Consider the following 27,565-nt stretch of genomic DNA (forward strand, 5'->3'; position numbering starts at 1 on the left):
CCTGTATGCTTCAATGTGGATTTTATAAAATATATATAAATATATTAATACAAGGATTTGCGAGTTTACAGAAAATCATAATTAATGGCCTTTTTTATTACCAGGGGTAAATGTACCAGATCACACTATGACGTTTCGGAGTCTGTGTAATCTCCTTCAAGAATCTGTCACTCCGTTTGTTGTGTCGCTTCATGCCAAAGAATGTCCAGGTGTGTATACAACTTTGCACTCAAATCATATTGATATACACTTAGACTTTAATTCAGGTTTTCTTTTCTAGCTGTTAAGTTTTTAATTCAGAGAGTTCTAGAGCAGCTGATGGGTAGAGGAATGGCTCTGGACAAAGAACAAGAGGATGATACAGCTCTGCATTTGAATACCCAATGTAGTATTAGTGATCTTTGCCAGTGGTACAACTCGGTTAAGGTAAGAGAAGTTTAAAGAAAACAAACGTATTATTGTAATATGAAGAACTAATGGCTGTAGCATCAGGCACAAGAATGCGCTCACATCTGACTCATTTTTAGTGAGTGTTCTGGAACCTGGCATGTTCTCAGATAGCACAGGTATGTCTGCAAGGTATCTTCTAAAGATCTGGTGGTAAATTTTCTTTTTTTTTAAGTTAAAACCAGGGCTGGGTGATACTGAGCAAGGTTCATATCTTATTAATTCTGGGATGAATGACAACAATCGATATATTTAAATCTATTTGTGTATTGTTTATCAAGCAGAATAAATACATACTTGCCACTCAAATCCTTTATGTATTTTCAAATTTCCTTTATGTAGATTTATACTACATAATCTTGGCTTGCCTACTGTTTACAGCGATTGGCTGTCGCCTGGCGTTTGTCGCTTGATATTTGCATAAAGTTAAGCAGAGCCCAACTTTTTGATGCTCTCGGCCGCTCCAACGCCTTTTCTTCCCCGCTTTTGGTCCCATAATGCAACATGTGAGCATCAAGCGCAGCTCTCATACAAATGAATTGAAAACGCTCGCTCTGCTCTGCACGCTCCGTGCCAGTGGAAATTCACCGTAACGATTAACGCAGCATCAGTTTATTTTGCCATCCTTTGTATAGTGTTACATGATATAATCACGCTCTCATTCATGTAAAGGCCTTTAAACCATTTAAGCGCGATTTAAAACAGTTGCTTTGCCGCGTTCAGTATAGATAGACACTTTCTAGCTGTGGGATACGGCACAACGCAACGTGACAGCGGTCCCGTCCGGTGTATGCAGTCACAGGCTAAAGGCTGCGTCAGTGAATCTATGTCAGACAGCGCACCACTATTAAAGGCGGGATCAGCGAAGTCGGGCCGAGTACCAAAACAACCTTGCAGCCAATCAGGTGATTTGACCGTTAAGTTCTCTTTCGTGCTTGAATGAATAGAAACACACAAGATTATGCCAGAAAGCCTGTTTTGTCTAGCATTTTTGTAAGCACAGATTTCAACGCTTTAAATAAAATCCTAAAATGAAAATGAGAAAGGACGTCAGATCTGCGTTTAGCATTAATTTGGAGATTAAATGTGAAATTATTAGAATGTAAAAGTATATTTAAAAACATTAATGTTTTGTGTGATTAACCGGATTCATGTTTTTAATCGATTGACAGCACTAATTTTCACCTTTAGATAAAATAAGTCTACCACTGAGATTTGATTTAATTGGAAGTAGGGCTGCAACTAAAGATTCTTTTGATAATCGATTAGTTGGACGATTATTTTTTCGATTAATCGGATAAAGTGTAATTACGTCTTTTGCTTATAATAAGTAAATCGGATATGGGAAAGTATACACAACTGAACTCATTAGCCTTCTCCCAAAATGCTGTGAATGTCTCTATAATTAACACACCTGGTGAGTTGATTCATGTGTGTCATATTAGAAGCAACTGACAATAGTCTCTCCCAAACGTGGGAGCGAGGGGAGGGTCGGCCAAGGAAATCATTTTTTTGTGCCATGAAAAGGGAGATATTTGTCATTCAAATGTAGTGAAGTACAGTAAAAAGTAAACAGAAAAAGTAATACTTAAGTACAAATACTCAAAAAGTGTACTTAAGTACAGTTCTCAAGTAAATGTACTTCGTTACCCACCTCTGAACTAAATAAACCACCAAAATCAGGGTATTTAGCCTATTATGTACTTTGCAAAGTGCAAACGTCACAAATTGGGTTTTTACTAATATAATCTTTAATTTTGTCATTTAAAACACCTATCCCTTTAAACTTTAAAACTGCACAGCTTGAAGAGATGCATGTAAAACACGTGTGACTTTCAAACTGCGCACCTCGCGCTGCACGGAGAGACACATGCACCGAGAGACACGTCTGACTTTAAAACTGCGCACCTCGCGCTGCACTGAGAGACACGTGTGACTTTAAAACTGCGCACCTCGCTCTGCACTGAGAGACACGTGTGACTTTAAAACTGCGCACCTCGCTCTGCACGAAGAGACACGTCTGACTTTAAAACTGCACACCTCGCGCTGCACGAAGAGACGCATCCACGGAGAACCACATCTGACTTTAAAACTGCGCAGCTCATGCTGCACGGAGAGACACATCTAAAACGGTAATTTTAAAAGGGAAGAAGATGCGCTTGATTTATAACTGCGCAGCTAGCAAGTGACGTCACAGACCAACTAATCGATAATGAAATTCGTTGACAACGAATTTCATTATCGATTATTATCGATTTTATCGATTAGTTGTTGCAGCCCTAATTGGAAGTGTAATTACATATTTTTCCTCCTTGTTAGCCAAACACACAAAAATTGCTGATCTAAACAGAACAACAGGAAACTTAAAAACTTGAAGCCGAAGCCATATAAATGTATACTGTTATGCCCGGTTTCATAGATAAGACCCCACAGGATTTTGCAGAGTTTTTTTGTGATTTCTGCGGCCAAAAATGCTTAATTTTGCAGTGGCTTTGTTCAAATTTTGTGATAAAAATTGCATGGGGTTTTTTTTACCGAAAAAGTTAAACATACTACTTGAATGGGCAAATAGGGTTCTTCTTTAAAAATACCACCTGTGAAAACATTATTTATGCATTTCCTATGATTAAAAGGCATGCAGCAGATTCATACTGAAGGTCTGGAAACCTTGGCCGCTTTAAGTTTAAGACCCGCCCAAGAGGCCATTTTGACTGTCAGGTCAACCGAACAATCACGTTTTGTTTCATGACGCTTCATGTTTATGGTTGTAGACATGTCTCTGTGATAACGTTTATGAGTTTATGCCATTAACCTCGCATACTTTTAAGAAATCAGCGTTTAGTTGATTGTGATAAATGTTCATTGACACCGAAATAAACATGACAGCTTTCTTCATAGATCAGATGGCTTTATGTTGGTTCCAGGTGTGTTGTTTAAGAATGTGACGCACACATCGGTGAGGCTGACTTGACTCAAAGCCACTAGCCTGCAACCTTTAGCTGAAAGCGAGTAACGGCTAATGCTAACACCTTCAGCGGAAAGAAGGAAAGGAGACCAGAGGCTATTTTTTTTTTAATAGATGGCAATGGATGTTGTTAGCAAATTGAAAGTGTTATACAGACCCTTCTATCTCCCTTCTATAGTATCTCTACTTGACTTTTGGAGCAGGTTTTGACTGAATGCGCGATGTGATGACGCATCTTAGTAATGTTTTATTTTAAGGCATTTTTTTAAAGTGACTTAAATATCCTAATTTAATCAAGGCATAGTCCTGGCTTAAGCTTAGCCTTGTCTGTGAAACCAGGCCTTAAACTTCGAGTAAAGAACACAAACAGTAAACAGACAAATGGAGATCACCGCGTGTGTTCGGGACACGCTTAGGTGATTCTCTATTGATGAATATTGCGTGTTTTTGAAATCATATCCTCCCGTGAAACTCGGCGGGTAATCTTATTCAAATTTGGTTGGGTGGTTAATAACACATTTGTGTGATCCTGGACAACAAATCCAGTCTTAAAAATCATCTGAAAGCTGATTCTATTGATGTATGGTTTGTTAGGATAGGATAATATCTGGCGGGGGTACAACAGTTTAAAACTCTGGAATCTGATGGTGCAAGTAAAATCTAAATATTGAGAAAATTGCCTTTGAAGTTGTTAATCAGAGGCACTGTAGCAGGCCATCCACTCACAAAAATATATTTTTTATATATTTACGATAGGAAATTTACAAAATATCTTCATGGAACATGATCTTTACTTAATATTCTAATGAATTTTGGCATAAAAGAAAAATCTATAATTTTGGACCATACAATGTATTTTTGGTTATTACTAAAAATGTTCCTGTGCTACTTAAGACTGGTTTTGTGATCCAGGGTTGTATGGTGTGTGACAAACTCAGAACACATTTAATATTGCTTTACTTGGACTTTAATGTATTCGGGTTAATGTATTAGGGATTATGGTTATTCTTATTTGTTTCATATGGAAAATAATGCATTGCCATTTTGCAAATGTACATTAAATTATTTGCTATTGCCCAGATGTTTCTCTATGACAGATTTAGTAACATGTTGTCATGTTAATACAATCAAATGATAATCAAATGACATAACTTTGTCCGGCAAATGGGTGTCAGTCCTGGACAAACTGACCAAATGTTAATGGGAGCTTTGCTATGCGACATTGACTTGATGTACTCTGATATGCTTGAGCTGTGTATTAACCTGCTGTGATTAACTGCTCTTTTGCAGAAGCCTGACCTGAAAAATAATGGCCTGTACTGGAGTTTGCCTATTGTCGTGATCTTCAAAGACTTTGAGGCTTTCAACTTGGAAGCTTTACAGGATTTTATCCTTATCTGCAGGTGGAATTTGTCTTATCAAATTTTGTGTTTATAATTTTGTGTTCTATTGTATGAAGTGTCATCCATATCTGTGAATTAAGCCGTTTACATAATTGTATGTAAGGATTTACATAGCCGAATCAGAATTGACACGTCTTGCCTATAGTTGACTGATAGTTCAATTCAATGTGCATGTGGTGAAGACACCGGGTGGCTATAACAAGGGTACAGCGCAACATTGATGCACCAAAAAACAATCAAACATTAATTTACAGAATTTGTTTACAGAATATGACATGCACGTTTGCTTTCAGTGCAGAGAATGACAAGTCCCAAAAGACTGCGCTATGCTTGCTATATGCCGTGACTTTGGTTATACTACTTTGTACATTTTTTGTAGCGCAAAGTTCAGTCTAAGTAACGAACTACGCTGGCTCATGTGCGCCGGGGGTTTCGGGACCCAACCCTAAAAATGTCCCATTTCTTTACATCATAAATAATATTTTTGTCGCCACAGTGCATGCCCGTCTGCTACGCCACTGCCCATATAACCCAAATGGCATAATCCCCATTGCATAACACCTCTGCAAAGATTCGACTGTGAGATTGGTAGTTGAATCAGTCTCCTCCTATCGAAAAGCATTGAATCTTATATTCGAGGTCACCCCTATTAGCATGTTTTGCTTGAACTTTTGCCATGGCGTTAGAGGCGTGCTTGCAGAGAAAGGCTCATCAAAACAGTTACTGGGTTGTTCTTTTTTCACATTTGTCTCGGTTGGTAGATGCACCACGGACCCGATTATAGCACTTAAAGCAGAAATCTTTATGAAATGTCACCTTTAATCATTAATGGAAGAAGTGTGGAACAACAAGATCTCTTACTTGAACTGACCTCCTGGCCAAACTGAACAATCAATGGAGAAGAGGCATGCTCAGAGTGGTGATCAAGAAGCTGATGAGATTGGGAAAAACTTGCAGAAGGACGAACATCACTGCAACATTCCAACAATCTGGGCTTTATGACAGAGTGGATAGACTTAAGCCTCTCCTCAGTGAGGACAAATGAAAACATTTGGAATTTGCAAAAAAGCAATCAAAGAATACTTTCAGGCTGTGAAGAAACAAGATTCTCTGGCCCGAAGAATCTCAGTTTCAAGCATCATGTCTAAAGGAAATCAGGCACTGCTCATCACCTTCACAACACCATTCCAAAAGTAAAGTATGGTGGTAACAGCATAATGCTGTGGGGGTGTTTTTCAGCAGCAGGGACTTGGGAGGGCTTGTCAGGGTAGAAGGAAAGCTCAACATTGCAAAATATATAGATAATAATCATGAAAACCTAGTCCAGAGCATTCAGAACCTCAGACTGGGCAGAAGGTTTCTTCTTCAGTAGGACAATGATCCTAAGCACAAAGCTAAAACAATGCAAGAGTGGCTTATGGACAACTCTGTCAGTGTCCTTGAATGGCTCAGCCAGTGCTTGAGTTTGAACCCAATTTATGATCTCTGTAGAAAAAAATGTATTTTAAGTAGTTTAACATAAGGCAGCAACATAACAAAATGGGACTAAAATGAAGGCGGTTGAATAATTCACAAGGCACTGTATGTGGTTTTGTTGTACGCTGTCTGACCCATGGAATCAAAACAGATCAGTTCGGCCCCAACCCTTGAAGATACCTTCAGGGAATGGTGCTGAAGGACCATATGATTTTTATAACAAAATACAATTGTGTTTGTAAAGTACTGCACAATAATAGGAATTTTTTAAATGTTGGTAACCCAAAATGACCGACTGAGGGACAACATTTGGAACAGCGTTGGGCAACGTTTGACTGAAGGAATCTAAAGAGATTCAGAGATTTTAGGCTAAAAGTTATAACCTTTTTTCAAAAATAAGTTTACTTTAAGGGCTAATGCAAAGTAAAAGCTGAATTCTTTGTTTACATGTGTACCTGCCATGAAAGGTATAACCACATGTTAGACCATGAATGTGTCCGGTAACTACAGAGAAAACCCTAGTTGGAGAATATTGTTAGTGCTTTTTCGTTCTTGAAGTACTTGATATTAAATAAATAGTTTACATAAATATGAAAATTCTTACTAGATTTACTCACCCTTGTGCCATCCTAGGTGTATGACTTTTTTTAGCCATATCTATTAGTAGTAGTGTAATATCCCTGTAGTCTTGTATTACTTTTATGATGAATAGATGCACTTTTTGGAGATTCCTTCCTGTGTTTGGAGGTATTGGACTGTACTCAGTTGCTTTACAAAGTTAGGAAGATATAGGATATCATTTACAATAACTGGAAAAGGAAGTGATATACACCTAGGATGGCATGAGAGTTAATTATGCGAGACATCATATTTTGAACTATTCTTTTTGTGTTCTGTATTTTGTATTCTTAAACAATCCTTTTTTCGAATTCTGCATTTACAGTCAGTACGCCCAGGAGCTTCCACTCATCTTTATCTTTGGCATTGCAACATCTCCCATCACTATCCAGCACAGGCTGCCTCACTCAGTTTCATCTTTGCTCTGCATTGAGGTCTTTCATTCCCTCTCATGTACTCGGCACTTAGCCTGTGTCTTCGACAAGGTAAATAACCCTTATGAATTATAAATCTAAAGGAACATTTCACCAAAGAATAGAATTCTCTGTGCTTACCCTTCTAACTTTTAACATACAATTTTTTGTATGTTTCTTAAAGGGGTCATATGGCGCGAATACGTGTCTTTGGTGTGTTATAAGTTGCCCATGCATGTATTAGACACGTAACATTGCAAAAATTAAAGAGTCAGAACAAAAGATGCATTCTATCTAGAAGCGAATGCTCACCCAGACCTGCCAGAAACACCTAGTGTAACAACACCGCCACAAATCTACGTCAGTTCGTGGTATGATTTGACTAAGACCGCGCAAATGTATACGCAAGTATAATCCTGTTTTTTTTTTTTGGATCAAAGGTATCCCGATCTTACTAAAAAGTTTTGAACAACACAAACTGACAATTTGATCCAGATCAAAACCTAGATTGGATTTTGTGATCTAATCAAATTCTCAATCTATTTTTTGCTTTTGAACAACCCTTTTTTAAGATTTGATCCTATCCGATAGCCGGAATCCAATCAGATTACTTTTGAACAACCGGCCCCTGGTGCTGTATGAATATGGCCATACATTTTTATGAACTAAAACTGCAACATGATGCGTCGGAACAAATTCAATGATTGGACAAACATTTCATGATCATGTTACGTAAGCTATTGAGACCCGGCAACATTACATTATCTCTAGGCTATCTTGCATTTATAAATTGTGAACCAGTAACGTTAGTGCGCCAATAAACAACCCGATCACAGCCTAATTAATAATAAGCTCAAAAGTACAGGACGGTAAGAAAAAATGTACATATAAGACTTTAAAAGCAGGAAGGCTAACGTTAGGTCTCCATCCATTTTGCAACCCGTTGCCTCTTGCAGCTCGCGCCACCGAGTGCAAGTCCGTCGGATATTGATTCGTGTCCGATCACTCTCTCTCTTTTCCTCTTTGTTTTTTTTGCTGGCTTTGCCATGGTGATGGTTAAGAGACTTGCGTTGAACTAGATAGTTTCGTATTATTGTTAGCTGTTGACTAACTTCACCCAGGCTACGAGTAAAACGTGACGTATGCTGTAAAGCAGGTAATGGGCGGGGCTTGTGAACCTACCCGCACACCAAAGTTACAAGTGTGATTTCAGCCGATAGAGGGCTGCTTAGGTAGCAGCGGCAGTAAAATTCGTCCAGTTAAGAGTTGTCCTACCTCTAATATAATTTTAGAGAGATTATTTTAAGATTGAAAAACTCCGTAGTGTTGCTTTAATATAGTGATTGCTATCAGGATATGAGGAGACTTTTTACTAGCTTAACTAAAATGATTCTGAATCAAATCATCAACACTGCCTTTAAAGAGGCGGAAAGTAAACTCCTGACAGAACTGATGCATGTTGAAGCGGCTTACGTTTTACTTGTGCGCAATACATGGATATAAGTGTTTTCAGATGTTTAAGTGTGCATGAGCAGCTTTTGGAAAATACTAGTGTGGACGAAGAGCATTTGTATAAAGGATTCATTAATATTTTGTGTGTGCAATTGCATAACGCATAGTTGTTATGAATGCATATATCTCTAACAATTATAGAATCAATATGTGATAGTTTCTGTCCGTTTTACGTATACAACCTCTGGCAAAAATTATGGAATCAACATACTTAGATGATGTTCATCGAGCTTTTTTACTTTATAGCAAACAGAAAAATCACAGATATGACAAAAAAGATTTTGTTAAATAGCTTAACATTCTGGCTTCATTAAACATGCCTCCAACAAAATCACTAATTTTTTTATTATTATTAATGCATGTGTTTTTACAGATCAAGTAGAGGAAAAAAGTATGGAATCATCAGCAAAAGTAAATACAATTAGTACTTTGTTGCTCCTCCTCTGGCTTTTATGGCTGCCTGCATTCTTTGAGGCATGGACTTCACTAATGAAAAACAATATTCCCCATCAATCTGGTTCCAACTTTCTTGAATAGCAGTTGACAGATCAGCTTTGCAGGATGGAGCCTTATCATGGACAAGTTTTTTTTAATTTCCACCATAAATTTTCAATCAGATTGAGATCCGGACAGTTTCCTGGCCATGTCATTGAGTTGATTTGCCTTTCCTGAAGAAAAGCTTTAACACTCTTTGCTCTGTGGCAAGATGCATTGTCATCCTGAAAAATGGCTTCATCATCACCAAATTTCTCTTCCATGGATGGGATGAGAAAAGTGTCCAAAATTTCAATGTACATCTGTGCATTGATGGTTGAGGTAATGATTGCCATCTCCCCTGGTCCTTTACCTGACATGCAACCCCATATCATAAATGAGTTAGGAAATTTGGTTGTTTTCTTCAAGCTGTCATCTTTATATGTTTCATTAGAACTGCACCAGACAAAAGTTCCAGCATCATCTCCTTGGCCAATGCAGATTCGTGATTCATCACTGAATATCACTTTCATCCAATCATCCACACTCCATGATTGCTTCTCCCTAGCCAACTGTAACCTTGTTTTCTTCTGTTTTGGTGTTAGTCCTGGTTTTTGTTTGGCTTTTTTATATTTAAATCCCATTTCATTCAGCCGGTTTCTTACAGTTCTGTCACAAACATTGACTCCTGTTTCCGCTCATTTGTTTTTCAGTTGTTTTGTTGTGCATGTTCGGTTTTCAAGGCATATTGCTTTGAGTTTTTTATCCTGACGCTTTGACGTCTTCCTTGGTCTGCCTGTATGTTTTCCTTTTATAACCTTCCCATTCAGTTTATACTTGCACTGAATTTAAAACACAGCTGATTGAGAGCAACCAACTTCTTGTGCTACACTCCATATTGAAATTCCTTGTTGAATGAGTTTTATAATCCTTTCCACTGTTTTAACTGACAACTCTTTTGTTGGAGCCACGTTTCCTTTCAATTAGCCACGTGGTGTGTAAGCACTCCCTTTTAACTGATGACTAATTGGCATTTTTAGACTTGTCGTAGTATGTGTTTTAGAAATGAAAAGTAAAGATGATTCCACATCTTTTTCCACAACATTGGGTGATTCCATGCTTTTTACCTCTACTTGATCTGTAAAAACTAGTGCTGTCAATCGATTAAAAAAAATAATCTGATTAATCACACATTTTTTCTGTGATTAATCACGATTAATCGCACATAACTATTATATTTTAAAATATACTTTTACATTTTAATAATTTCACATTTAATCTTCAAATTGATGTAGAAACAACATATTTCTTTAACAGCATCATTTTATGAAAGCTAGCATTTTGATATTAGTACTGTAACTGATGTCTCTATTAAATTGATTATTTTAACATGAATTATAGCCGTTCAACAGTATAATTGAGAGCTCATGTAGGAAACATACAGGAATTGAAGGACACTTTACAGTCTTTATTAATGCTAAATTATAAATTAAATGCAGAAGAATTCTCATTAAAGCTACAAAATCACATTGATTTCTTCTTTTATTTTGTTCTTTGATTAACATTAGTGACAGGAGTCACAGCAGCACGTTTAAGAACGTGGCCCCTTTAAGAGCTGTCTCAGTTCGCAGATCTGACCGTCACGGCACTCCCATTTTCACAACTCTTTGCATTCATTTAAGATTTTATTTTACACTTTGAAGTCTGTGCTTAAGAAAATGCTAGACAAAACGGGCTTTCTGACATAATCTTGTGTGGTTTTATCCATTCAAGCACGAAAGAGAACTTAACACGGATGCGCTGTCTGACAGAGATTCACCGACGCAGCCCTTAGCAGGTGACTGTTTACACCAGACTGGACCTCGCACTGCGTTTTGCCGCGTCCCACAGTTTAGAAGCTGTCTATCTTCATTGAACGCGTTAAAGCAACTGTTTCAAATCGTGCTTAAGTGGTTTAAAAGCCTGTACACGAATAAGAGCGTGATTACATAATGTAACGCTAGACAAAGGATGTCAAAACAAACGGATGCTGCGTTAATTGTGATAAATATTTTCTCACGCGTTAATTTGAAAAAATTAATCGCATGCGTTAACACGTTAACGTTGACAGCCCTAGTAAAAACACATGCCATTAATAAAAATTTTATTAGTGATTTTGTTGGAGGCATGTTTAAAGAGTACATTCCTCAATATTTTTAAGGGCTTATTTTGGTTTATGGAGTGTCTGACAACAAGTTTATGTACATACATGATGTAAAAATACTATTATTTCGTAATAATAAGCAGTTTTTATTACCTTACTACTTGACTGACTCTCAAATGATTCGTTCCGCGATTCATCTGTGTAATCTCCGCCTTTCCGCCAGCGTAGTCTGATCTGATTGGTCAGATAGTGTAGTCTGCTGTGATTGGTCAGATGGTCTAGTCTGCTGTGATTGGTCAAATGGTCTAGTCTGCTGTGATTGGTCAAACGCGTTCAGCATGTGTCGCAAATGGACCGCCTATCATTACTGCTGTATTACGGTTTGCAGGTGGTTGGATATTAACAGTGTATAGAGAGAGATGGCGTCGATTTTACCTTACCAGTTCGAGCCCGAGTCTGACGAATCATTCTTTAATCCTTATACAGATGCCAGTAAGAAAAAGGACTGTTTTAGACACTTCTCTTGTAACAGTTAGTTATCACGGCATACAGTGTACGGTGTTCGTATCTTCAGATGTTATTATAACTATAGTACACCACGCAGTTCTTGAAATAAAGACTTTGCGAGTTAATATGGTTGAACACTTACATTAGCGCAACGAGTTTATAGCTAACGTTAGGTAAACAAACAGTAACAACCCCAAAAATAACGGTAACGTTAGCTAAACACAGACATGAGATAACGTCACACAAATTTAATTTTAAGTAAAGACAAAAATAAAGAGTCACACTTACAGGTTGTGATTCGGTGGAGCTTACAGGTCCAAATAAAGTTGGTATTGCAACATCTTTTAAGGAAAGACGTTTAATGTATCCTGCAGTAAAGGCGCCAAGATTGATGAAGCAATCTTCGGTAAAATGACGCGCGCAAAGTAAAACGTTCGGTTTATACTCCTTTGGTGTCTTTGAAAAATAAATAGTAACCATTTTTCCCTCAGAAGTTCTTCCTTTGGTAGTGAAAATAAGACTGACTTAGTTTCACTACATAGAACACAGCTTCTCTTAGACATGATGCACACGTCACGAACGAGCTAGTACAGTGTTTGGGGAGGAGAGAGTTAAGTTTTCGCAGTCAGTCCTAGGCGGCAGCATCTGCCGTTCTTTTCTGCAGGCTCAAGCGCCGGTGTTCAGCGTTTTTTCACGCTCAGCGTATCATAGTAACCAACAGGTCTCCGCTTGACAAAAACGCCGTTCAAGCGCCCGCACCTGGCGTTTCCAGCCAGTGCCTGGCGTTTCCAGCCGGGTAAAAGCGCCTCGGTGCATCTGGAGCCTAGAGCTAGGCCATTGTAATGCCTTGTGTGCTGTTTACGGAAATATAGGGATGGAAACCAGGTTCCTGATGGTGGTTTTGTGTGTACAGCTTAAAGACTTGACATTAATTAAATTAGAAAAACAAATGTATTATTAAATGTTTTTGTATTTAAAGGTTGTTGCAGCCCTTGCTGCAAATTAGACTTAAGTTGTATTAAACTTGAGGCATTTATGTAGTATAATAATACAATAATATTTTTTTTATGTTCATCTCTCTTCCATAGCTGATTCTGACTTCTCAGTTCCCATTCAAGCTCAGCAGTAGGGTGATACAGGTTCTGATTGGCATCTTCCTCTACCATGACTTTTCAGTTCAAAGTTTTGTTAAGGGCCTCCAGGTGAGTCAAATATAGTGCCATGCTTGTAAACATGATGTTTATGTTGTTTGTTTGTCTGTAACATGTTATGTCAACTTAAATAATTGTCAGTGCTATCATTTGCAAATATCAGAAACTACTTAGTGATGGTTAAATACTTTAAATAACTTCATAATGATCTATACAATATATTATATAGTTTTATAATTAATGCAGTTTAATACTTACAATGAAATATTACATAAATATTTTTAAAACATATTCGAGATTATCTTTTTACAAATTATTTATTCAAAATGTGTCAGTCTTGTTTGAAATTATTATAAGAAATTTCTTATAAGAAATGCATTTATTTTGTGATAACTTGTGATGATACTTAATATTTTGTTTTGCAGCTCTCCATGTTAGAGCACTTTAATAGCCAGCCTCTCAGTGTCCTTTGCTGCAAGAAACAGGAGGCCTTGCTTCGTGCCAAGACGCTGAGCCAGAAAAATGTGGAAAGGATCCGTCATCTCCCCTCATTCATGAGGTATGCACAGAAATATTCACTTGTCAGTGGATGGCTTCAGCATTTTTTTTTATTGTACGCTCGATACATTGCAGGTATGTGGAGACTCAGGAGCCACAAGATCAGGTTTTGCTTCTTACCAGTGATGAACATGTCAAGGTAACGTTTTTTCACATTATTCATTTCTTATCAGTAAGGGTTTTTTCTGAAGTCGTGCAGTGAAAATTGATGATTTGTTTGACATACGTGATGCTGTCTGTGAAATCTAGGCTGAAGTCTGATAATTATGAGACAACAAGCATCAAAGATTGATATTAACTCTTTGGCCGCAAGCGTTTTTTTTTAAAGTTGCCAGCCACCGCCAGCATTTTTGAGGAGTTTCACCAAAATTTGACAGCCCACAGAATATATTCTGCAATGAGTATATAAACATAATATATATCAAAATAAAGAACCAAGCCTCTGCTTTTAAACAAAAAAAACGATTTTATTCTAACTTCATGCATTGATGTTTTATCACCACTGAAATGCAGATAGGTTTTATCAAAAATGCAACATTTTGAACAAAAAACTGAGAAAAATGCATTTTTATCAACAGTGCATTTTCAACCAAAATACATTCCGATGTCATATTCTTTCACAAGTAAAACCTTCAAAAATAAATAAACATTGCCTAAATTTAATTTATTTTATATATTTTTTCACTGTATTTTATCTTTGACTGGTAAACTGTAGCAATTCCCAGAATGTAAGGGGACGCCACAACCTTTGCAATAGAATGAGGTCTCACTTCGCAAACCCTACCCTACATCTTCTCGTCGGGTGTTGCTTTTTGGAAGTGGATGCAATCGGAAGAAGTGCATGGACGGCAAAAATGTCACCCTATTTTTAGGGTCAGTGTTGTATGGTGCTCTTGGAGTGTTTTCAGTTGGTGGGTCATCTCTTTCTTCCCCACCTCCAGCATGTTCTTGGCTGGTCCATGATATTACAACACTCTGGATAAAACAGAGGAGAGATCTACAATTACCTTGTGGGTTTTTTGCTTTGTATATCACAAAAGCGTTGAACAAACTGATCTGGAACAGATACGTGACAAATTTCTTTGTCCACTTCTGTGACTTCTGTAGGGGGTAGTACTATGGAGCGAAAATTGTGTCTAAATTTAACAAACAAATCCAGCGTTTTGCAAACAAACGCAACCTTTTTTGCAAAAGAAACTAAACTCTGAAACAAACAGAAAGCGTTTTACAAATACATAATGCAATTCGAGAGAAAATGCAAAGGTGTAACATATAAATGTACTGTGTTTAAGTCTCACCTTTTTATGAGATTCTCTCAGCTTGATTTTCTCACAAATGTGACGTCCAGATTTTCTCACAAATGTGACGTCCAGATTTTCTCACAAATGTGACCGTGCAGATTTTCTCACAAAATGCATGTGCAACAGCAGGTGGTGCTATTGGGAATTAGTTTCTATAGGAAGAAGCCATGAACATTACCTTGCGTGCCACCCTTGCCAGTGCCAGAAACTGAATTAATTTCATTCATCAAGTTTCATTCAGTTAGTCTCATGAAATTCATTGAAACTGTTAATAATAATCAGTTGCTGTTCTTAATAATAAATAATGAATTATGCATTGGTTTTAATATACAAATAACATACAACAAACTGGATGCATTTGCAATGTTGTCACCCCTTCCACCCCATCTCATTCTCTCGTTCTTGTTTCCCAACTGTTTACGTTCACAAAACAAACTACTTTTTCAAGGATACTTTCTTATAAGGGAATTTTGACATAATTTTGTGTTTATATCAGTGCTTGCTCTAGGCATGGGCAGGGGTGGGCTGAATCCCCCTAAACATCTGTCTTGCCCACCCAATGAGAATCAAAAAATAACACCAAAAATTGTTGTATTTTCTATTGGCTGAAAGCAACGTCACTCTTCACTTCACTGCTCTGGCTTTAGTTTGAAACAGAGAAGCATGCTACATGCTACAGGTGGAAGCAAAATACTGTGCAAAGTTATTTTAGACGCACTGCACATATGTAAAATTAAGCATGTCAAATTAATTGTGCAGTAAAATCAGATTCATTTCTTCGTTTTTGCGGTCTTATTTTGTGCTGTTAACAAACAGCTATTATTTGCTTGAAATATATAGGCTAGATAAAAACCTATTGAAAAGCAAATAAATCTCGTGGCAGTTGTTTCAGTCAGTCGTTGGCTTTGTTTGGTTGCCATTAGCCTATTTAGGTTTAAAATGAATGCTGCTATTTTTTTGGCTATTTCAAGCTATTTGGGCAATTTTTGCAATAAAATAAACCAGCACAAAAAAACAGTAATATAAATCTAAGTCAAACAATTGAACTATCTGCTGTTTTGGGAGAAGTTGCATAACTGAGAAAATCTGCACGTCACATTTGTGAGAAAATCTGCACGGTCACATTTGTGAGAAAATCTGCACGGTCACATTTGTGAGAAAATCTGCACGGTCACATTTGTGAGAAAATCTGGACGGTCACATTTGTGAGAAAATCTGCACGATCACATTTGTGAGAAAATCAAGCTGAGAGAATCTCATAAAAAGGTGAGACTTAAACACAGTACATTTATATGTTACACCTTTGCATTTTCTCTCGAATTGCATTATGTATTTGTAAAACGCTTTCTGTTTGTTTCAGAGTTTAGTTTCTTTTGCAAAAAAGGTTGCGTTTGTTTGCAAAACGCTGGATTTGTTTAAGTTTAGGCACAATTTTCGCTCCATATAGTACCCAATATTTTGATCCAGTATGTCAACTCCATTCATTGCATTATTGTATTCCACAATGCATGCTGGTTTTTGCTTTGCAATTTTGTCTTGGTGGCCTCTCTGCCATACCCCAACTTCTTCCATGTTGTTCTCATGGCATGTTGTGACCATTTTCACTGTTTGTTTGTCTCGCCACGCCAAGACCATCACATTTTCACTGTGATGCATGACTGTTTCCCCAATCCTAAAGTCAGCATTTCTGAGATCTCGGATGGCTGGTGGTTCACCTCTGTTTTTCCTAATTGTACCACAGAAATGAGTTTTCAAATCAAGTAGGTGCTTACACAGTGGCACAGAATTGTAAAAATTATCCATAAATAATCTGTAGCCATGACCTGCTAGGCGATCAAAAAGAGAGACAACTGTGTCTTTCAGGTGAGCACTTTCTCCACAATAGGGCTTCATGTTGAAACAGTACCCCGTTTCATAATCGCACAAGATGTAGGATTTTATTCCATATTTGATGGGTTTCTTAGGACTGTACACCCTGAAAGCTAGGCACCCATGCCAAAGAAGCATACCCTCATCAATTGAAATGTTTGTGTTAGGCTGATACGTTTCACGGAATTTGGACAAGGTAATCTAAGACAGGGCGGACTTTGTACAGCCTGTCAGTGTCATTGGCTGGCCTTGCTGTATTATCATTGAAGTGAAGAAATCTCCATATGATTTCAAACCTGTTGCGAGACATGACCTTGCTGAAGTAGGGGGTAGCTAACATTTCATCTGTAGACCAGTACATATCAAATTCGGGCTTACGAATGACACCAGTGAGAAAAAACAGTCCCAGGAAGGTTTTTTTGAGTACAATCCACAGCCTGCATACACTGATCTGCATACAGATTGGTCTGATCAACAATGTTCTGAATCAGTACATCAGAAATTAACAGTTCAATAAAGTCTTTAGGTTCTATTGAATCAAGAGCAGCAGCATCACCGAGAGGCCCAGGATTTTCAGTGAAGGAAAGGTTTTTTGGCTGCCAGTTCATTTCATGCCACTCGTGACTAGCTGGTTCAGGATGGTCCCCAGCAGGACCATGTTGATGTGCTTCACCTGTCCGACCTCTGCCTTGTTGCTGTGTTCTACCTGCAAATATGAATTATTGAAATTGCGTTCAATAAACAGAACAGACAGACACACACGCACTTATCATTACAACATATGAACACCAAATATGCACAAGGAGACACTTTTTTGTCCATTTCCCTGTCTGTCTTACCTCTCTTCGCTCTGGCATGTCGGAGAGGATGAGACCTTTGCCTTGAATCTCTCCACGAAGTGTCCAAAGAATCGCCGTCTGAACTATCAGTGTCCGCGCGTAACAACACATGTGAAATTCGTCTTCGCACAGATCGACGGGTTACCGGTCTATCCACGACACGATGAGAAGTTTCTGTGTCTGGAAAATCATCTCCCTCACTAATTTCCTCACTTACATTGTCCCGTTCAGATTCAAAATGGTCAAAACATGATTGATCGGAGTCCGAGTTCAACAACACCTCCAGTGCCTGTTCAGTTGTAAACCTCTTCATTTTTTTTGGGATGATATACATTTTCTCTGATCCTCCCGTAGTTTCGTTTATGTGGATCGTCTTTGCATTCGCACCCGGAAGTCCCGTAACTCATTCTGGGCATGTGCAAGGGCTTTCCCTATCGTACTACACATACACTGCGTTCCAAATTATTATGCAAATGATATCTTTCTCTGGTTTTCCTAATTTGTCGATGCAAATGACAGTCAGTATAATTTTCAAGTAATCAACAGTTAGGGTACATTTGGAATTTTATTGAACAAACCTCCCACTGACAACAGTATTTATTTAAAAAATGAAAAACTCAAAATGCACTGTTCCAAATTATTATGCACAACAGAGTTTGAAAACATTTCATAGGTTGTAAAAAACTGAAAATGGTCATTTGTTGAATTTGCAGCATTAGGAGGTCATATTTACTGAAATCAAAAGCTATTTCAATCAAAAACATCCTAACAGGGCAAGTTACATGTTAACATAGGACCCCTTCTTTGATATCACCTTCACAATTCTTGCATCCATTGAACTTGTGAGTTTTTGGATAGTTTCTGATTGAATTTCTTTGCAGGATGTCAGAATAGCCTCCCAGAGCTGCTGTTTTGATGCTAACTGCCTCCCACCATCATAGATCTTTCGCTTGAGGATGCTCCAAAGGTTCTCAATAGGGTTGAGGTCAGGGGAGGATGGTGGCCACACCATGAGTTTCTCTCCTTTTATGCCCATAGCAGCCAATGACACAGAGGTATTCTTTGCAGCATGAGATGGTGCATTGTCATGCATGAAGATGATTTTGCTACGGAAGGCATGGTTCTTCTTTTTGTACCATGGAAGAAAGTGCTCAGTCAGAAACTCTACATACCTTGCAGAGTTCATTTTCACACCTTCAGGGACCCTAAAGGGGCCCACCAGCTGTCTCCCCATGATTCCAGCCCAAAACATGACTCCGCCACCTCCTTGCTGACGTCGCAGCCTTGTTGGGACATGGTGGCCATCCACCAACCATCCACTACTCCATCCATCTGGACCATCCAGGGTTGCACGGCACTCATCAGTAAACAAGACTGTTTGAAAATTAGTCTTCATGTATGTGTGGGCCCACTGCAACCGTTTCTGCTTGTGAGCATTGGTTAGGGGTGGCCGAATAGTAGGTTTATGCACAACTGCAAGCATCTGGAGGATCCTACACCTTGAGGTTTTCGGGACTCCCGAGGCACCAGCAGCTTCAAATACCTGTTTGCTGCTTTGCAATGGCATTTTTGCAGCTGCTCTCTTAATCCGATGAATTTGTCTGGAAGAAACCTTCCTCATTCTGCCTTTATCTGCACGAACCCTTCTGTGCTCTGAATCAGCCACAAATCTCTTCACAGTACGATGATCTCGCTTAAGTTTTCGTGAAATATCTAATGTTTTCATACCTTGTCCAAGACATTGCACTATTTGACGCTTTTCGGCAGCAGACAGATCCTTTTTCTTTCCCATATTGCTTGAAACCTGTGGCCTGCTTAATAATGTGGAACGTCCTTCTTAAGTAGTTTTCCTTTAATTGGGCTCACCTGGCAAACTACTTATCACAGGTGTCTGAGATTGATTTCAGTGATCCAAAGAGCACTGAGACACAATACCATCCATAAGTTTAATTGAACAATATAAAATTAAATGTTTACGACACTTAAATCCAATTTGCATAATAATTTGGAACGCAGTGTAGAACACGGATTGCCGTAATAACTCGTCTTTGGTGGGGAAGCGTTGTCTCTTAATTGACGAGATAGCTCGTCAATGGCGGGGAAAGAGTTAAAGATTGATGTTACTTCTGTAACCCCAGTCCCCTGAGTAGGGAACAACGGGCTGCATTGCCATGGTGATGCTTTGGCGACGCCTCTGCTTAAGTGCATCTGTAGCACATGGCCGGGATGATGCATGTACCAGGAAGTATGAAAAGGAATCTGTAATTAAAAGCTTAGAAAACAAATAATTGGTGTCTAGGGATGCATCGATCCGATGCTCGGGTTCGGGTCGATACGGGACTTTTTGCTGGATCGGGTATCGGTCTGACTGGTTCGATCCAAATCTGATTAAGTGCGTTACCCGCGAATGTTACTCTTAAGCTTAAAAAAAGACTAACTCTTTGTCATTTGATATCGCAGACACATTCTACAAAGCGGGATTAATTTTACCATAACTCCGCAACCATTTGTGTTATCAAAAAAATTCGAATTGCTCCTAAAAGTAGACAAACTGTGCTTTTTGAACATATATGGTATATTATGGTAATGTCTTGCGTTCTGTCAGCCAATCGCTGCTATTTTCGTGGAGAGCGGCAGGGGTTGAATATGAACGGGTAGTTACGGAGCTGCTGCTAGCAAACAAAACATGACAAAGAGGAGAGATGCACAACAGAAGAGGCGATTGGGATGATTTTTGACAATGAAACGTGTGTGTGATGTGGGCCTGTGCTTGCAATTAGACAGGAACTGCTTCAGACACCACCACATTTGAGTGAATAGTGCAAAAATATACACCCGGAGAACTGGGGTAAAAAAGGCTCATGAATGAAAACTATGTACATGAGTGACACTAAAAAGACTTTTATGCATGTACTACAGTATATTTTTCAAGTCTGAAGTGCTAGATTCTTTTGTTCTTTCGTTTTTTGAGAAGTTCTAAATAAAAATCAGACAAAAATAAAAACATTGAAATAATTTTTTACTATTTAAATTCTATTTACAATCTCACAACACACAGTAATGGTCAATAACCTTAATTTATGTAAAGACATTTGTTTTCTGAAAAAATATATACCTTGCACGTGATGGCACATTGTGTTAGAATTTGATAGTCAAAAAAACAAAATGTGTGAAAACGGGCTATTTTTGGTTCAGGTTCTAAGGGGTTAAGAAACTCTGACCTCCGCTGGTGCATTTTTTTTTGTTCTTGGGTTAACTATCCACTGTGTTATACAACTCCCCAAACACTTTAAAAACAATGCATCGTTGTATCTTTTCAGGAAGTGTGTCAGAAATTGCTGAAAAACCTTCATAAATACCATAAGAATTACTATCCTATTCTCCAGTGTCTGTACTCTTTGACGTCATTGCTACCCAAGTGTCCCCTGGGAAAACATGTGAGTAGATATAAAAGTTGTTTTTAATTTAGATAAAGTTGTTCTGAGGTATTTGCTTGGCTCATGCAATATATAAATTTCATGCTCCTAGATAAGAGAGCTCCATGTAACCTGCAATGAGAAGAATGTTTGGGAAATGGAAGAGTATCATTCAGCCATGCAGCTTCTGAGGTAACGGGTTCTAAAATGTTTTATTAAACAAATTTATGTATTATCTTGTTCATTATTCCTTATCTTTAAATTACGTTAACAGCGCAAAGGTTTGTTGGTTCCACTCCCAGGGAACACACACATTGATCAAATGTATAGCTTGAAGTCGCTATAAGCGTCTGTCAAAATGTATAAATGTAAATGAAGTGACACACACAGTCTCTGTTCATCTTTTCTTTAGAAACAAATCATCGCCTTGGAATTATAGGGTTCTATCTGCATTCTAAGTAGTTTTGAGATATTGAGCTTCAAAGCGTTTGCCTTCCATATAGCAAAAATGATATGGGAACAAATCTTTTTTATACACCCTAAATATATTATAAATGTACAATATTAAACTCCCCATTTCTACTTAGAATTATAAGGTTTAATCTTGCAAAATATTTAAGCAAAATCGTTCAAGAATATTTTAATATTTTTATTTACCAGCTTAGTATGTTTACATTTCATTTGCTATTCCATTTACGAATTCTATTTTTTCTATTCTATTTACTAATACAGTTACCAGTGTTTCCCATTGAATAATTAGACTATGGTGGCCCGCCATAGTCTAATTAGTTCTACCATAGTTTCAAAACGAACCAAAAAATGTTCATACTTCTCATAACAACATACCATTGTGTTTCCCATATTGATTTATTCGTCGTGGCCTGCCACATTATCAACACTGGCCACCATGAATAGATTTTTCATGATTTCCATTTACAAATTTATTATACGATTTAAAAAAGCTTAATTCATTGTAGAGTTGCGAGCGCTCAGCACCTCTGTCTCTCTCTCATGTTGCGTGCACCGCCTCGGCAGCGGCTCTCTCACATGACAGTGAATGAATTAAAAGGTGGTGGTGTTTTCAATATGCGTTCCTCCGTGTACTTGCCTTTCCGCCTAGACGTCAGCAGTCACAGATGTTATTGACAAAGAATCGAGTTTATCATGACTTAACGAAGTCTGTGTGCAAGCTCTCGTCCTCCCTTCGGTGCGCGTGTATGTTCTGTAGTTGTAACTCTGTGTAACAGCAACCGTGTATTCTCCCATATTTCTGAATTTGTGCCGAATTGTCTGCGCTATACACGATCTACAATAAAACTATCATTCACATTTAAAATAAAAAAATGCTTATAACACAACACATTGATGATTTGAGTAACGGCAGTAAAGGCTGTGCGCTGCATGAGACAAACAAATAGGCTAATATAGCTCGAAATCACCTCATATATCCGTCTTCAATGTAAATGTATGGTGATTTTGTCAGACGATGTCGCGTTTATAAATCAGGATTTTTGCAGCAGTTAAAGTAACAGATGGTTAGATTAAACACGAGATGTTATTGGGTCGTGTTTAGTCACTAAATTTTATACTTGTTTAATGTCTGACAACAGAACAGATAATATGTGAAAAAGCATTTAGTTGTGTTAAAATACATTATAATGTGATCAGAGAGCAGAAGCGAAACAGATTTCAAGTGCCATAACGTCACCAAACGCAAACACGGCATGATGACGTCGCAAATATGCTAATTACTGTGCGACATCATCAGTGCCGCAGTCTCTCAAAATCCTATGGGAAAACACTAGGTTACTAGGGTGTAAGAGTGAACCTCGTTAAATCCATATAACTAGATCCTGTTTTTTAAATATGTCATCTGGCTGTTCTGCGTGTCTGAGTGAATAATGTCCACAGATTAACATACTACACGAGTGAGAGTCAAGGATTTGTCTGCATCTGCACTGTATGAGGATATAAAACACATGAACTTCATCTCCAGAGTTGCTCTGACGATAGCTTTACTCAAACAGTAAAATGCTCGTAATTAAAATAAACTCTCAAACAATTCAATTCAATTTTATTTATATAGCGCTTTTCACAATGTGCATTGTTCCAAAGCAGCTTTACAAGAGCAAATAAGAAAAACACAGAAAGGTAAAACACAGCACAGTGCATGGTGTTTATAGACCAAGCAAGATCATTATAATAAATATATAATAAATGAATAAATAAATAAATGCAGTCTCCCGGTGAGCAAGCCAACACTGCACTGCTGTGGCGAGGAACCCAAACTCCAATGATGAATAAATGGAGAAAAAAAAACCTTGGGAGAAACCAGGCTCAGCTGGGAGGGCCAGATCTCCTCTGACGTGTCATAGCTGCACTCAGTGACCCCGACCAAAGCCACCGAGCAACGTCCATGAAGAACAGGGAGAGCCCACGAGCCGCGACCCAGGAAGCCCCACCCGCCAAAACCATGCAGGTCCAACCCGGTCCCATTCTGCGATCAACAACAGACAACAGATGAACAACCAGGGAAAAATAGTAATGGCATAATTAACTTTATTCCTCTGTTGTCCGACATCGACCACAAAACAAGACCAACCAGACCAGACCCACATATTCCCAACAAATGAAATGCCCCGAACCACAACCAAGAAGCCGCCCCCACTCCCCACAAACACCCACCCAGCAACCTCCAATCAAAGTCACTGAGTGCAGCTTTAACTTCAAACTGCTGTCATGTGATGTAAGTTTAGCATTAAATACCAAGTATTGTAAATTTAGCATTAATGTGACAAGTAGTCCGTCTTTGCTCTCGGTTGGGGATGGAATTGTCTGAGCTGGGCCGGTCAGATGGTCGCCTTTTTCTTGGGTGGTGATGGAATTGCCTTGGATGGAGCTGGGATGGTCAGTCAGTCCGCAGGCTCTCGCAGGAGGATGGCACGGGATTTTCCGATGTAGCTGGCGTAATCTCTAGTTGGGGATGGGCATATGACGTTCATCTGGGCCTGGCGGAATCTCTCCCTACCTCGGGATGGGCATCCCGAGGCGAGGGCAGAAAGAGAATAATTAGCGTAGCTGCTGTTCATTAGCTATGTATTAGTGAATGCTTGGCTGAAAAGATGTGTCTTTAATCTAGATTTAAATTGGGAGAGTGTGTCTGACCCTCGAATAGTATCGGGGAGGCTATTCCAGAGTTTAGGTGCTACGTATGAGAAAGCTCTACCCCCTTTGGTGGATTTAGTTATTCTAGGTGTTATCAAAAGTCTGGAGTTTTGAGATCTTAGAGAGCGTGATGGGTTGTAGTGTGGTAGAAGCTCTGTTATGTAGGTAGGGGCTAAACCGTTTAAGGCTTTATAAGTAATTAAAAGAACTTTAAAGTCAATACGATACTTAATGGGTAACCAGTGAAGGGTTGATAACATTGGGGTTATGTGATCGTATTTTCTGGACCTGGTTAGAACTCTGGCAGCTGCATTCTGAACTAACTGTAGTTTGTTTATTGATGATGCAGGACAACCACTAAGCAGTGCATTACAGTAGTCAAGTCTTGAGGTCACAAATGCATGAATAAGCTTCTCTGCGTCAGCCACACATAAAATATTTCGCAATTTGGCAACATTTCTAAGGTGGAAGAAGGCTGTTTTTGTGACATTTGAGATGTGATTTTTAAATGACAGGTTGCTGTCTAATATAACGCCAAGGTCTTTAACTGTATTTGTTGGAGTAACAGTGCAGCCTTCAATTTGCAGGTCATAATCCGAAATATTCTGCTCACGTGTCTTTGGTCCGATAAGTAATATTTCTGTTTTATTAGAATTTAAAAGAAGGAAATTACAAGTCATCCAATGCTTTATATCGTCGATGCACTCTGCCAATTTGGATAGTTGGAAGGAATCATCTGGTCTTGATGAGATATATAGCTGAGTATCATCTGCATAACAGTGGAAGCTAATTCCATGTTTTCTAATAATGTTTCCAAGGGGCAGCATGTATATGGAGAATAGCAAGGGTCCTAAAACCGATCCCTGAGGTAATCCATAATTTACTTGCGTTAGATTTGATGATTCCCCATTTAAATGGACAAATTGATGTCTGTCTGATAAGTAAGATCTGAACCATTGTAGTGCCTGTCCCTGAATACCGGTATAATTGTGTAAGCGATCTAGAAGTATTTTATGGTCTACAGTATCGAACGCAGCACTAAGGTCGAGCAGGACTAGGAGTGAGATGTTACCTTTATCTGATGCTATAAGCAGGTCGTTTGTAATTTTAACGAGCGCAGTTTCAGTACTATGATGCGGTCTAAAGCCTGACTGGAATTTTTCGTGTATGTCATTATTTTGTAAGAAAGAGCACAACTGAGTGGACACTACTTTTTCTAGTATTTTAGACAGGTAAGGGAGATTTGAAATCGGTCTATAGTTTCCTAGTTCATTGGGGTCTAAGTTTGGTTTCTTGATAAGAGGCTTAATGACGGCCAGTTTAAAGGGTCCTGGGACATGGCCTAGATTAATTGACGAGTTGATAATGTTATAAATGGGCTCAATTGCAACGGGTAATAACTCTTTTAATAATTTAGTTGGTATGGGATCTAATAAGCAAGTTGTAGGTTTAGATGTTGCAATAAGTTTAATTAAATCTTCCTGTTTTATAGGTGAAAAACACTGTAGCCTTTCTTTTGGGGCGATGGTTGGTACTAATTTATAGGACAGACTTGGAGGTTGAGTTTTTACTATTTTGTCTCGTATGTTTTCGATTTTCTCTGTAAAAAAATTCATGAAATCATTGCTACCAAGGTGCGGCGGAATACCCAGGTCAGGTGAAGTCTGTTTATTTGTTAGTTTAGCAACTGTACTAAATAAAAACCTTGGATTGTTTTTGTTAGTTTATATGAGGTTGCGGAGGTGCTCAGCCTTTGCTGCTTTTAGTGCCTTTTTATAACAGTTTGCACTCTTTCCACGCAATTTTAAAGACCTCTAATTGGGTTTGTTTCCATTTGCGCTCCAGTTTACGTGTTTCTCTTTTAAGGGCGCGAGTGGTGCTATTGTACCATGGTGCTACGTTTTTCTCAATCTTTTTTGACTTCATAGGTGCGACAGCTTCTAATGTATTAGAGAAAATAGTGCCCAATTTGCTGGTCATGTCATCGAGCGATTCTGTATTTATTGGTATGGTTAATAAAGGAGTCAGATCTGGTAAGCTCTTTGCGAAACTATCTTTAGTAGTCGAGGTAATTGTTCTACCCTGTCGATAACGAGTTAAACGGCTGATTTCTGCAGTGCACAGTGTAAATGTTATAAGATAGTGATCAGTGACATCGTCGCTTTGAGGTATAATATCTATATTGGTTAGATTGGCTCCGTGAGATATAATCACACTAAAAACTCAAACTAAAACCCGTTTAAATTAAAGTCCTGTTAACCTGAACACTCAGACAAAAAATATTTGCTAAAGGAAATTGTTGTACCCTTGTAGTAAATTGATGACCTGCAGTAAACTCTGTAGTATACTATAGTATGGTTCAAAAATACTATAGTATCTAGGAATTTGACTGCAGTTTACTAAAGTAAATAACACTATAGTATTGTTCATGTGGACAAATATACCTCTATTGTATAGTAAAAAAATGAAATACACAGAACTTGGAAAAAGTAAAACCAGTTTAGGTAAACTAAAATTAATATGGCCTTAATTTATCCATCTGTATGTAACATTAATGTCATTTGTCAGTTACCTGCCTTTTCATGTGATGAACTGCACTTGCATATTTTTTCATGGAGAGCATTAACAAATGTAGGTGGCCGCAGGTGACACTAGGTAAAACACTTATAAGCAAACTTGACCGATCGTGATCCGAACTTCAGTTGAAATATTATTTTTTATCTTCGGACAAGTAATATTTTTTACTCGGACAAGTGAATGACAAATTTATTTGTCCGAATGACAACCACATATCAATGCTTAATGTCAAGCCCTGAAATCTAAAATGTTTTATAAATAAATTCTTTAGCAACAGTATTTCAATAATTTGCGCAAGAATATACATACATACATAAAGGCACTTTATACCTTTATTATGAAAATGCATGTTATTCAAAAATGCAGGCAGGCTTGGGCTGCTGAATGCACGTTTGCAATATTTTAACCTTAATTCTTTAAATTCACCTTGCACACCTGTCAGCTGTAGGCTAATACCACTTTCAATCTGTTTATCAATCTGTTTATGTATTTTGCAAGGACAAAAACTATGTCTTTTTGTCACGATGCTATCTGAATGCCTTCTGTATCCTGCGATCACTGCGTAAATGCTGCAGCTATTCACACTGATGCTAAGCTATAGCTAAATATAGCTCAGGGCTCAAAGTTTTCCGGCACCGTGCCGGATCTCCAGCTTCCGGCATTGGGCTGCGAATTGCGGGGGAATTTTTTCTTTTTTAAAAAGATTACATTTAAATGCTTCTTGATATCAG

The 27,565-nt window shown here is 38.3% G+C and overlaps 1 protein-coding gene across 4 annotated transcripts in view; it reads left to right on the forward strand.

Moving 5' to 3' along the window:
* orc3 (origin recognition complex, subunit 3) overlaps nt 1-27,565 on the forward strand; it is a 90,553-nt gene that overhangs the window by 25,501 nt on the left and 37,487 nt on the right. For 3 of the 4 annotated variants that reach the window (XM_057343392.1, XM_057343394.1, XM_057343395.1), the window contains 9 exons: nt 105-209; nt 281-426; nt 4,703-4,815; nt 7,235-7,394; nt 13,047-13,160; nt 13,535-13,668; nt 13,743-13,806; nt 20,997-21,113; nt 21,205-21,284. In XM_057343392.1, the coding sequence (XP_057199375.1) occupies nt 105-209; nt 281-426; nt 4,703-4,815; nt 7,235-7,394; nt 13,047-13,160; nt 13,535-13,668; nt 13,743-13,806; nt 20,997-21,113; nt 21,205-21,284 (1,033 nt within the window). The remainder of the gene's footprint in view (nt 1-104; nt 210-280; nt 427-4,702; nt 4,816-7,234; nt 7,395-13,046; nt 13,161-13,534; nt 13,669-13,742; nt 13,807-20,996; nt 21,114-21,204; nt 21,285-27,565) is intronic. The other variant, XM_057343393.1, reaches the window with a different exon arrangement.

The sequence above is a fragment of the Triplophysa rosa genome, linkage group LG10 (genome assembly GCF_024868665.1).
Source record: "Triplophysa rosa linkage group LG10, Trosa_1v2, whole genome shotgun sequence".
Lineage (NCBI taxonomy): Eukaryota > Metazoa > Chordata > Actinopteri > Cypriniformes > Nemacheilidae > Triplophysa > Triplophysa rosa.